Consider the following 13,762-nt stretch of genomic DNA (forward strand, 5'->3'; position numbering starts at 1 on the left):
AAAGATTTTGAAATCTAAAAACTTGTTAGTCAGATAATAAACCGTTGTGAAACTTTGAGAATAACTTCAAACGCGATTTTTCACCGCTGGAAAATCAAATTAAGATGTTATTGAAACTTTACGGTTAATTAACTCTTAAAACGAAAAGTTAAGACCACCAAAAGAGTAGTTTGTTTTTATTTAATTGTAGCAGACAACTAGTCTAAGAAGGTTTCTGAACAAAGCTTAGTACGAAATCGAGTCGCAAGAATTTTAAAGAGTATTTATAGAGTTTAAACTTTAACTTATTTTTATTTTGAGCTTTTACTAATACTAAAAAAGAATTGCCCAAATTTGTTAAACTTAATTTCAATTTGTTGTTTAGCAACAGTTTTATGTTAAAACTTTGAACTATAATATTCACAGTTGTACTACAATAACATTAGTAATTGCTATTAAAATGGGATGAAGGTAGTCTTCCTCTTTTGATTTTAAAGACCGGACAGGATTGAATTTTAGATAAATATAAATGGTAAGAACCATTAAAAAAATCAGTCACAGTCTTATACAACCACTTTGAAGAGATCTTTCGTTTATTAAAAAACAAACATTTTCAATTCTGTAGAAAACAAAAAAATATACTAGCAACTAGAGAAAGTATATTAAATATTTTTAGCAAAATTTGAAATAAAACTAAAAACTACCATATTATTATAATACTGAATTTCATACTTTTACTTTAAAATTAATGGAACACTTATATTTGAGATTAGTCAGTAAAGTTTGATATAATTTTTCAATTTGAGAAACTGAGAAAAAGACACTTTGGAAAATTATTTTTGTTTACTGTAACTAAGAAAAACTATTTCTATAAACAACAAACAATTAAAAAAATCCCCTAGTATTTTACTTGATAAAAAATTTTTTTTGATGACATTTTCAATTTTTTATTATTAAAACTATTCCTTAAAAACACTGTTTAAATTAATTTTTGCCTTAGTTTTTTTAATCCACCATTGTTCTGTGTAGTCTAAATTAGTTCTTATAGGGCTTTCTAAAAACTGGACTGTGTAGGCATTTTCTATCTTTTCTGGTATATTGTTTTTGTGAAATTTATTATTATGTATAATTAGAGCGAATTGGTCTTTTATTTAATGTTTTAGTTCAGTTTTATTGTTTTTCCATATGTTTCTGTGGGCATTCCACCTCTTAGTAAAGCTATTCATAGTCTGTCCAATGTATAAATTTTTGCATATGTTGCATGTAGCTGCATAAATTCCATAATTTTTGCAATTTAATTGTTGTTTAATTTTCATATTTGTATTGTTTTGTTATTACTTATCATATGTTTATTATAGTTTCCAAAATTTCCACACAAAGCACACTTTCCATATTCAGCTGTTTTGTTGTTTTCTGTTTTTCAGGGTTGCCACACACTCAGGGAATCTCAGGGAATTTTCAAACTGTAGAAAATCTCAGGGAAACTCAGGGAATTTTGGCATTTTTCTTTTAACTCAGGGAAACTCAGGGAAGTTTTGATTTTTTCTCTAAATTTCAGGGAAGTTTTTGAAAATCTCAGGGAAATTTTTTTCTAGATCTAGAATGAGGTTTAGTTAATCCAGTTTCAATATTTTGTTCAAAAGTAGTAATTTTTATTATTTAAGTGGTTATTTTGAATTTTTTTAGCCTTGCGGCTAGTTCTTCAATATTCTTAGTATTAACATTGTAGTTTTTTTAAGTTTTAAATTTATATTTACTTAAGTAAAATCAAACAGTTTAGAGAAATGAAAATTGCTGTTAACTATTCATTGAAAAGTTCTAATAAACTTTTTATTTTTAGTTACTTATGTAGTTTAAAAAACACTATGTTGTACTATTAGTTCTTATTTTTTAAATAATAAAGTTATTTGTTATTTGTTTACAACTACTTGTTTTCAGTAAAAAAAATTAAAATGAATACAGATTAGTGTTGTATTACTTTTGTTAAAAAAATAGAGGTTAAATTTTTGTTTATAAATAATAATTTCAAAAGTAGTAGCAGTTTTCAGAACAGTTGCTAGGAAAGACATACAAGTCATAATGAAGTTATTATGTATGCATTTAAGTGAGTTCTTCATGTGAAATTATTATTATAGTATAATTAAATTTTGTCACTTAAAATGTCAAACAAATTAAACTTTATTCTTTTATGTAGAAAGTTAACTAACAAGTTTACACAAAGTTGTGCAAAAATTCAGTTTTTAATTTTTAATTGGTTTAAACCTTTTAAGATTGAGTTTTTGAAAACAGTTTTTTTCATAAATTTAATGCAGAAGCATACACATACAACCTTCCTTTTATTATTAAAGAAGAAAAATGAGAATGAGGTATTAATAATTTGTGTTAGAAGAGAAATTTTTTTTTTTAAGATTTGAAAAATACTCAGGGAAACTCAGAGAATTTTAAGGTTACTCAGGGAAATTTTTGGTCACTCAGGGAAGATTTTTTGGCTCAAAGAGTGGCAACCCTGGTTTTTGTAAAATTATTTTTGTTTATTAATATATTTCTCAGTGTTTTTGGTCTCTTATAAGTTAATCTTAATAATTCTGTACTGTAACATTGTTCATTTTTGTTAAAATTTATAAATTATTTAAAGCTGGTTGCCCAAGTCACTTTTTCACTTTGTTCTGATTTTTTTATGTTATTTGTACTAGGATCTTTATTACATACTTCATCTAATTCATTAAAGGTATTATTTATTAATTTTTTACTGAAACTTGATCTACTGCATTTAATTTTTAAGTTAATTAGTGACTTTTCATAATCTTCTGTTTTTTCATTTAATTTTTTAAGTCTATTAGCTTCTGATAAAATTATTTCTCTAAAAACGTGTGTTAGATGGTAAGAATTGCCATTTAAAAATTTTGCTAATTTTGCTGTGGGTTTGGTGTGGTTTACTGTTTTGAATCCGTTTATTTCAGAGCTATTTATAGTATGTAAAATATCTAAAAATTCCAGTTGTTTTCCTTCTTCTGTATTTGAGATTTTTTTTAATTGTAAATTTAGATCATGAGATTGAAATTTTTTGGTGAGTTCATCTTGAATAAAAATAGGTTTATCTGCTGGGCACAAAAAATAATGTCGTCTATATATCTTTTATAAATAAAACACAATTTTAAAAAGTTTAATTTTTTAGTTATAAAGTGGAGGGCAATATTTGCCAGTGAGACGCTGAAATTTTCTCCTGTAGGTATCCCTTGGTTATTTTTGTATAGACTATTTTTAAAACTAACATAATTGTTTTCTAAGCAGAACATTATTGTTTCTACTATTTGTTTATTTTGTTTACAGTTATAATGAGTACAAACTTTCAGGCAATCTTCAAGGGAGTTTTTTATCAGAATTCTTTTGAGGGATGGGTATAGGTTTTTAACATCTGCTGTGATTATATTAATTTCTTCTTTAATTTAATTTTTTTTCCAACTAAATAATTCTTCTAGGTATTGGTCACTATCTTTGCAATATTCATTAATTTCAGTTTTACAATAGTTTATTGCAATATTTTTAATTAGGTTTTGGAGCATGGTGGTAATTCGAGACAAAAAACTGTTGCCTATAGCCCAAATCATTCTTGTAGGTATTTCTCTTATATTTTTTGTTTTCACTTGTTCTGGATTTAATTTATGTGTTTTGAATGTTGGATATATATGTCCTGGGTTGTCATTTTTGAAATATTTTGCTTGCAGAACTTAAAGTAGAAAATTTAAACAAAATTAATGTAATAGATGAAAACATATTATTCCACACAATAGGAAAAAAAGTTAACAAAAGTGGAATACTGTCGAAAATTACAGGCCCAAAAGCAAAATATTTCAAAAATGACAATCCAGGACATATATATCCAACATTCAAAACACATAAATTAAATCCAGAACAAGTGAAAACAAAAAATATAAGAGAAATACCTACAAGAATGATTTGGGCTATAGGCAACAGTTTTTTGTCTAGAATTACCACCATGCTCCAAAACCTTATTAAAAATATTGCAATAAACTATTGTAAAACTGAAATTAATGAATATTGCAAAGATAGTGACCAATACCTAGAAGAATTATTTAGTTGGAAAAAAAATGAAATTAAAGAAGAAATTAATATAATCACAGCAGATGTTAAAAACCTATACCCATCCCTCAAAAGAATTCTGATAAAAAACTCCCTTGAAGATTGCCTGAAAGTTTGTACTCATTATAACTGTGAACAAAATAAACAAATAGTAGAAACAATAATGTTCTGCTTAGAAAACAATTATGTTAGTTTTAAAAATAGTCTATACAAAAATAACCAAGGGATACCTACAGGAGAAAATTTCAGCGTCTCACTGGCAAATATTGCCCTCCACTTTATAACTAAAAAATTAAACTTTTCAAAATTGTGTTTTATTTATAAAAGATATATAGACGACATTATTTTTTGTGCCCAGCAGATAAATCTATTTTTATTCAAGATGAACTCACCAAAAAATTTCAATCTCATGATCTAAATTTACAATTAAAAAAAATCTCAAATACAGAAGAAGGAAAACAACTGGAATTTTTAGATATTTTACATACTATAAATAGCTCTGAAATAAACGGATTCAAAACAGTAAACCACACCAAACCCACAGCAAAATTAGCAAAATTTTTAAATGGCAATTCTTACCATCCAACACACGTTTTTAGAGAAATAATTTTATCAGAAGCTAATAGACTTAAAAAATTAAATGAAAAAACAGAAGATTATGAAAAGGCACTAATTAACTTAAAAATTAAATGCAGTAGATCAAGTTTCAGTAAAAAATTAATAAATAATACCTTTAATGAATTAGATGAAGTATGTAATAAAGATCCTAGTACAAATAACATAAAAAAATCAGAACAAAGTGAAAAAGTGACTTGGGCAACCAGCTTTAAATAATTTATAAACTTTAGCAAAAATGAACAATGTTACAGTACAGAATTATTAAGATTAACTTATAAGAGACCAAAAACACTGAGAAATATATTAATAAACAAAAATAATTTTACAAAAACCAGGGTTGCCACTCTTTGAGCCAAAAAATCTTCCCTGAGTGACCAAAAATTTCCCTGAGTAACCTTAAAATTCTCTGAGTTTCCCTGAGTATTTTTCAAATCTTAAAAAAAAAAATTTCTCTTCTAACACAAATTATTAATACCTCATTCTCATTTTTATTCTTTAATAATAAAAGGAAGGTTGTATGTGTATGCTTCTGCATTAAATTTATGAAAAAAACTGTTTTCAAAAACTCAATCTTAAAAGGTTTAAACCAATTAAAAATTAAAAACTGAATTTTTGCACAACTTTGTGTAAACTTGTTAGTTAACTTTCTACATAAAAGAATAAAGTTTAATTTTTTTGACATTTTAATTGACAAAATTTAATTATACTATAATAATAATTTCACATGAAGAACTCACTTAAATGCATACATAATAACTTCATTATGACTTGTATGTCTTTCCTAGCAACTGTTCTGAATGCAGTAATAAAAACATAAAAGCTTAACATTATTGTAAAAAAACCTGCAAAAAGAAAGTTTAAAGAAATAGCTAAAGAAATATCTCATATCAAAGTACAACTAAATACCTAACAACTGATACAAAATAATCTAAAATTATTTTTTTTTTTATGTCTTTTAGATGTTCATACACAATTTATTTTAAATAACTGAAAACATAATTTTGATTTTAAAACAATTTCACATTACCTAATAAAAAAATCTTAATACTGTTTTTTTAAGTATGCAATTTCTAAATCAATAACTTTAATTTTATTTTCAAGTTTATTTGCGTTGTCCTTAGCAGCTATTCCTCTTGCTAATAATTCTTTCATTGCTTCTAAATCAGACTGTTTGTTGGCATCTGCAGTATATTTGTCATAGTCTTCATTTAAACATTTGAGTTGCTTTGTAAGTTTACTTTTTTGTTCTCCTAACTTGCTCAAAGCATCACCTTTATTTGGAACATTTTTAGCAAAGCGCTGTTGCTCAAGATATGCCAAATATTGGGCCCTAGAACATTTTACAAATTTTAACAATTCAGAACTTAGTTCAACTGTGCTTGGTTCTAGACTGTTTGCATATAGATGATCTTTGATCATTCTTCGGGACCTTATTGTCATCTCTCCCATATTAGTTGATATTACTTCCTTATTTAAGCTAAAGCCCCGTTCAACACTTGCCTGGCCATTGTGAAGCACAAAAACAGCCTCAAGGACTCTTGTTAAATCTTTATACTTGCTTGGGATATCGAGTGTGTCAAAATAAAAGGTGTCTAAACTGTGACTTTTTTTAAGAAAATTTTCAAAAAGTATTTGAGTGTTAGAAGAACTTAACAAATCAATGTATTGAAATAGTTAACAAAAACTTTCATTTCTCTAAACTGTTTGATTTTACTTAAGTAAATATAAATTTAAAACTTAAAAACACTACAATGTTAATACTAAGAATATTGAAGAACTAGCCGCAAGGCTAAAAAAAATCAAAATAACCACTTAAATAATAAAAATTACTACTTTTGAACAAAGTATTGAAACTGGTTTAACTAAACCTCATTCTAGATCTAGAAAAAAATTTCCCTGAGATTTTCAAAAACTTCCCTGAAATTTAGAGAAAAAATCAAAACTTCCCTGAGTTTCCCTGAGTTAAAAGAAAAATGCCAAAACTCCCTGAGATTCCCTGAGTTTCCCTGAGATTTTCTACAGTTTGAAAATTCCCTGAGATTCCCTGAGTGTGTGGCAACCCTGAAAAACAGAAAACAACAAAACAGCTGAATGTGGAAAGTGTGCTTTGTGTGGAAATTTTGGAAACTATAATAAACATATGATAAGTAATAACAAAACAATACAAATATGAAAATTAAACAACAATTAAATTGCAAAAATTATGGAATTTATGCAGCTACATGCAACATATGCAAAAATTTATACATTGGACAGACTATGAATAGCTTTACTAAGAGGTGGAATGCCCACAGAAACATATGGAAAAACAATAAAACTGAACTAAACCATGAAATAAAAGACCAATTCGCTCTAATTATACATAATAATAAATTTCACAAAAACAATATACCAAAAAAGATAGAAAATGCCTACACAGTCCAGTTTTTAGAAAGCCCTATAAGAACTAATTTAGACTACACAGAACAATGGTGGATTAAAAAAACTAAGGCAAAAATTAATTTAAACAGTGTTTTTAAGGAATAGTTTTAATAATAATAAATTGAAAATGTCATCAAAAAAATTTTTTTATCAAGTAAAATACTAGGGGATTTTTTTAATTGTTTGTTGTTTATAGAAATAGTTTTTCTTAGTTACAGTAAACAAAAATAATTTTCCAAAGTGTCTTTTTCTCAGTTTCTCAAATTGAAAAATTATATCAAACTTTACTGACTAATCTCAAATATAAGTGTTCCATTAATTTTAAAGTAAAAGTATGAAATTCAGTATTATAATAATATGGTAGTTTTTAGTTTTATTTCAAATTTTGCTAAAAATATTTAATTTACTTTCTCTAGTTGCTAGTATATTTTTTTGTTTTCTACAGAATTGAAAATGTTTGTTTTTTAATAAACGAAAGATCTCTTCAAAGTGGTTGTATAAGACTGTGACTGATTTTTTTAATGGTTCTTACCATTTTTTTTTATACTTAGTAATTGCTGGTAACAAACTTTATTATCATCTTTTTTTGTTGTTATACACCTCAGCGTACTTATAAAAACACGTTTTTTATAAGGTCATTCGAGCTATTTAAATCTTATCTAGTATTTAAACGTTAACAAACAACTTTGTTTTTAACTTTCCTAGAATATTGAAGTTTTAAAATAAATAAGTACAAAGTTCACCAGCTATATATTTTACGAAAACAAGTTTAAACTTTTGAAATGCATGTGATTGCTTGTTTTGTCAACTAACTCGTGTTAAATGTGAAATGTTTCTAATACGCTAAAAGTTTGTGGAAAATACTTCGTTTAAACTGAAGCTATAAATGTTTTTAAGTTTGTTATAAACATACTTGGAAGTACTTGAAAATACTTCAAAAAGTGTCTTCTTTATATTTTTACTTGTAATTAAATTAATTCAAGTAGTTGCTTACACTCTTTTTGCACTTTCGTACGAAAACGGCTCGAGAATTACAAGACATCAACGAGTCAGCGGAGGAGACGCAGAGATCTGATGTACCATCAGCGTACGGTGGCCGAGGTGGAGAACAGATGAGGAAACCAAGCATGTACGGGAGCGTGTACGGGAAACAACGGGGAGCGAGTACTATCAGTGAAGAATTTCTAAAAAATATTTCAGTTTTTTTTTGTCATTCTGTAAATTGTTCAAACTTTTTAATTCTGCACGTCATCAACGGATTTTGTAGCATTTTAAAAGTAAAGTAATACTTTTTTACAAATAATCAGATAAAAGTCGACGACAATCGGCGGTCATTTTTCATTTATGCTTTTATATTAGAGGTTGCTTAGTGTTTTTTACAAATTCAAAACTAATTAAAGACAATATTTTTCTTAACCCAAGTGCAAATTCTAAAATGGCAAATTAAGTGGAGAGAATGTAACACTTCAACAGTTTTCTTCTCAGTCGAAAGCAGTTTTCTTTCTTTTCTCTCAAACTATTTAAAACACTTAAATTCAGTAACGTGCTTGTTTTGGTGAGTTAGTTTTTAGCTTCTTAGTTGATAACACGTCTATTTCTTGTAAGTGTTGTGTTCCCGTCGTACACTTGTACGACGGCGACTGTTTTTTATATAAACTTTTGAATTAAAATAGTTTATTTGTACATTTTGCTATATTTTGTTTAGTCGTTTCTATTTATCGTAATACAGCTTTTTGTTTCTAAGCCTCGATTTCTTTATATAAGTATTTAAGCATTCTAACAATCGTACTACTTAATTAGGCTAAGCTTAAATGTTAGCATAAGTTAAAATTCGCGTTTTATAAATCGACTTAGCTAAATAACCTACCTAAGTCATTTCTAAACATTTAAGTAACCGTCACCGATTTTGTTATAACGCTTTAAGTCAGTTAGTATCAGGTTCGCGTAAATATAAGAAACAATTTTACATCGGTAGATCGATTAAGTCTTCTTGTAACACTTTAACAGTGTTTTTCGCAGTCGAAAGTGGCTTTCTTTCTTTTTCTCTCAAATTTATTTACCTTAAATCAGTAAACACGTTTGTTTTTTGAGTTAGTTTTCAGTGTCTTAGTTGATAACGCTTCTATTTCTTGCAAAGTGTTGTGTTCCCGTCGTACACTTGTACGATGTCGACTGTTTTTTATATGAACTTTTGAATTAAAGTAGGTTTTTTGTAGAGTTTGCTATATTTTGTTTAGTCGTATTTCTATTCATTAAAATACACCTTTTTGTTCAGAGACTCAATTTCTATATATAAGTATTTAAGCATTCTAACAATCTTACTACTTAATTAGGCTAAGCTTAAATGATAGTCTAAGTTACTTAGCTAAACCAATTCTAAACATTTAAGTAACTGTCACCGATATTGTTATAACGCGTTAAGTCAGTTAATCGCTAGGTCGCATAAAGATAAGTAAGAATTAAAACATCGTGTGACAGGCGCATTCTCTATTCCTAAATGCAAATTCTGATGTGCTGCATTGAAAGCTGGTGGTCTCAATTGTTATGGTAGTTTTATTCAGATGTTGCCAACTTCTATAACTTCAGCAACATTATCTGGTTGGCAAAACTTAACCTTTTTATTTATCCAATCTTTCAATTAGGTCTTGTTCACTTTGTTGTAAAAGGGCAACGGAGCTTCGACGAAGCAAAATTTCGATTTGCACTGATATTATTATTCCTTTTCTATCCTCTCTAACTCACCCTCTGAATCTTAGTCCTTGGATTCATAGTCCAATATCTCTTCGTAGTCCGGGTCTGTCTAGTAATGACCCATATACATTGTTGCTAGTTGAAGTGGTTTACTTAGGGCGTCTGCTACGATGTTCTCTAGTCTCTACGCCTTTAAATTAAATGATTTCAGGGTTATATTTTTTATTCTATAAAGGTAACGCTGCACTAGAGGGGTTTGGTTCGTCAGAATGTTATTACAACATTACAAAGGACCAAGTTCTCGGATTCTATTATTGTTTGTCGGCAATAGATCCGGCTGTAAAAATATACGATACTCATAAACAACCCCTTATGTTAGGTACAACGTACCCGCTTAGCTTCTTTTCGAATACGAATACGGTTTACTTCTCGTATAGAAGGCAAGGAGTACCATTTTCTCTTGCTCGCCTTCCTTCTCTAACACTGAGTTTCTGACGTATCGGATAACAATACCACGAGCTTCTTTGAATAATGATTCGACAGAGTTGCTGCATTAGTTAATGCTACTTTTTTATTCTCAAACGCTTTGATATGGTTGTCATCTAGTTTCAATATCGTCTGGCTCAATTTCTTTAAGCCCCCAGATATCTCGCTCAGAGGTGACATAATCTTAGTTAACTTTGGCACAAAGCGATGGTAATAGTTTACCATCCCGAGGAAACGTCTTAGGTTTTTTGTGTGTTAGCCATAGGGTTAATCTCAGATAGCTCTTTTGAAGATTGGTCGTCAATTCTGTCCACTCTGATGATAAGGTAAAAAAGTTCTAGCCTAAATTTTGCAAAATGTCTTTTTGGCATTCAGAAAAAGCCTATTTTTGTTAACATCTTTAATACCTTTTCCACATGGTAAATGTGCTGTTGTTCAAATGAAGAATATATGAGTATGTCATCAGATAGATATAATTAAGCTTTTGAATTCTCTTAACAGACATTCAATCCTTAATTAGAACTTCGTCGGCGCGTTTTTAAAACCAGAAACGCACCGATTCGGAAAAAAGACACCACTATGTACATTTTACATTACCAGCGGCTCATCTTTAAGAGTTAGTTGATAGAGGCAGGCTATAGTACGCCTCTTTCAGGTGTAGGTCTGTAAAAGATCTTGTGACTCTAAAAATAGTTAAGGAGAGTTCATCGATTCTCGGCTGTAGGATAACAAAGTGGGCACGACGTTGCATTCGACCTGGTAAAATTGACGCAGACCCGCATAGTACCGTCTTTCTTATGCACACAAGTAATCACACAATAAACAGGGGACGCCTTTTGACTTTCCTATCCTCGCACCACAATGCCTCGCTGTAGCAAATCGTTGAAATATTCTTTTATAGCTTCTCTGCAACCTCTCGCTCTTCTCGGTTTGATTTTTACGGCTATGTAGTCGTCGAACAAAAGATCTAACTCATGGTTGTGCTTGGGCTTAGTATGGTAAGTTGGCTTTTTAGTGATTTCGGGAAAGTTCAATAATAGTATTTAGCATCTCATTCAAGAGAGAGGTTATTGTCGTTTGCCAGTTTAATTTTGTTAATCAAGGCGTCTGTTGATGTGGTTAAATCAGCTGCTGAAAACATCTTTGCTGATCTCCTAAACCCCATTTTGCACTGTTGGGCGGAGGACGGTAAGATGACTAGTTGGTGTGTTACCAGCATGTCCAAGCCAACAATCCCACAACTTCTTGACTCTTGAGTCACCCAAAACAAACGTTTCTAGATTGAAAATCACACTCCCGGATAAATTTTCTCATTACCAAAACATTTTGCTTTGCTTCGAAAATACTTATTCATCTCGTTTGTCAATTTATTTTGTCAGGACGGAGACCTCTGATCTAGAATTGACAAAAAAAAAACGATTACGTTTGAATTTGAAACGAATAAAAGGTTCTGAGGTAAGTTTTTTTGGTTTAGTACAGGATATTTCGTCAATTTAAAGGCCCATTTCTGTACTCTCTGTGTATCACTGTTGTCAACCGTATTTATCTTTGCTTCTTCTTTGTTCTTTATAATGCAATCCTCTCTCGTGCATGACTCTGAAGTATCCTCCCCAGCGAGACCTTCGCCTAATAAAATCACTGTTGTCTCCCTCAGTGCAACCTTTGGATACGGCTTTCTTTGGCGGCTCTCCCTCCAAAACACTGTCGTCCCTATTAACTGGACTAATAATTTCTCATTCCTTGGCAAAACGTGTGCACTAAGAATACCTATGTATCTTTTCAATACAGTCCTCAATTTGGTCCTCACCAACGACTCTCTTGCCTTACAAGTGTGATCATAACTTTTTTTGCTCCCTGATTCCGCTTTAGACGCGTTCACTGGCGTTGAATTTTTCAATAGACAATATCCTATCTGCTTTGCTGTGGGTATGGTAGGTATAGATGGTTCATTGATTCGATTTATCATGACGCCATTACTAGCTTTTGCGTCGAGATTTAGCTGTCGGGGGATTGTTTTACTTATAGGTTGGACAGCTTCGGTGTGGGATGAAATGCCTTTAACCACTCTCCTACTCTTTGCGTGGAGTTTGGATGTTCATTTTTTGGTTGGTACTATATAAAACCATTGTCTGTACTGCATTTCCCACGATCTGAAAAGTAATCAGCTCTACTACCAAATTCTCTATGTTCAAGGCAAATGAGTTGCTGTGGAACTTTCTTATTATTGTTGGTAGCCGGCCGAGGTGGTTGTGTTTAAATTTTTCTGGTGAGGTTCCAGTTTGTAGCTATTCTCTGGCTTGTGTAATTTAAGTTAAAGGCCTTCGTTTTTTTTTTCCTGGCGAGCAGCGTTGCATATCCCTCTAACAGCTATGTCAAATTCCCTGCTGTCCGAAAGGAGCTTTTTTCTAATTCTCCCCCTTAAATTAGGAGGTCCTAAGTGGATTGTGACAAACTTTTTTACGATGGCCATATCTATAAGCTCTGCCATATACTACTTCAACGTCTAACTCGCGGCTAGGAATCGAATTTTTCTCAGCTCTGTGTAACAATACGTGGCTCAAGCGTCCCTCTCCACCTATCATGAATTCTTTAAGGGTTTGATAACTCTGGTTAGCTTGATCAAACTTACCTCTTTAATTTTGCTTATTAACTCATGTCACCAGTTTCTCAAGCAACTTGTAATGATCCCGGTCCGTCTGAACGTTACGCTAAAAGCATAACTCTTCGAATGATTCTAACTTGAGTGTAATGAGTTTCTCCTCGCGTTATAAATCCCCCAATCGATGTACTTAAGAAAGGGCTAGATAAAACTTATTTCTTTAACTTCGCTTATCATCCTATGCTACGAGTTTCTCAAGCAACTTGTAATGATCCTGGTCTATCTGAACGTTACGCTAACTACATAACTCTTCGAATGATTCTTACTTGAGTGTAGTGTAATTGCGGTTTAGTATGCTGGATAAATGACTTAAGATCGTGCGGGGTGTCTCACCGCACCCCTCTATTGTAGTGTAGAATGTGCGTTCCTCAGGCTGAAAATGGCGGTTGTAGTCTGGGCGGCCTAATTATGATCAAGAGTTTTCTTTTACACTCGAATTGTCCTGACCTAATGGGCGCCTCATTTCGTTTGAATGGACGTGGCTCACCGTTTAGTACAATGGTGAACTTTATGTTCTTAAAAGTCAGATGAGCTTGACTTTTTGTTTGATGTAGAAGTGTGTTCTGTTGGGGACTTTTATTCTGCTCATCCTTTCTCTTGCTTTCTGGAGTTCCCGGTCCAACCGAGCTAAACTCTGCAGAGATTCAGTTTTTCTGCCTATCTTCTCATTTAATAATTTCAAGCGTCTTCTAACTTCCAAGTTTTTGTTTCCAAGCCGCTCTTGTTGTTGCCTCGTTCTCTCAATTTCTAATGTCTTATCTCTAGCTAAATTTTGGCTTTCACGTTGCTACTGTTAGTGCCTCGTTC

At 30.8% G+C, this 13,762-nt stretch overlaps 1 protein-coding gene across 3 annotated transcripts in view; it reads right to left on the reverse strand.

Annotated features, from left to right (window-relative positions):
• LOC145835807 (uncharacterized) overlaps positions 1-13,762 on the reverse strand; it is a 50,599-nt gene that overhangs the window by 22,990 nt on the left and 13,847 nt on the right. The window contains exon 2 of one of the 3 annotated variants that reach the window (XM_082943528.1): positions 8,114-8,303. The exons of the other annotated variants lie outside the window; for them this stretch is intronic. Within the exon in view, the coding sequence (XP_082799654.1) occupies positions 8,114-8,248 (135 nt within the window). The 5' untranslated portion in view covers positions 8,249-8,303. The remainder of the gene's footprint in view (positions 1-8,113; positions 8,304-13,762) is intronic. 3 annotated transcript variants of the gene reach the window in all.

This window comes from Thalia democratica, chromosome 5, assembly GCF_965202585.1.
Source record: "Thalia democratica chromosome 5, ktThaDemo2.hap1.1, whole genome shotgun sequence".
Lineage (NCBI taxonomy): Eukaryota > Metazoa > Chordata > Thaliacea > Salpida > Salpidae > Thalia > Thalia democratica.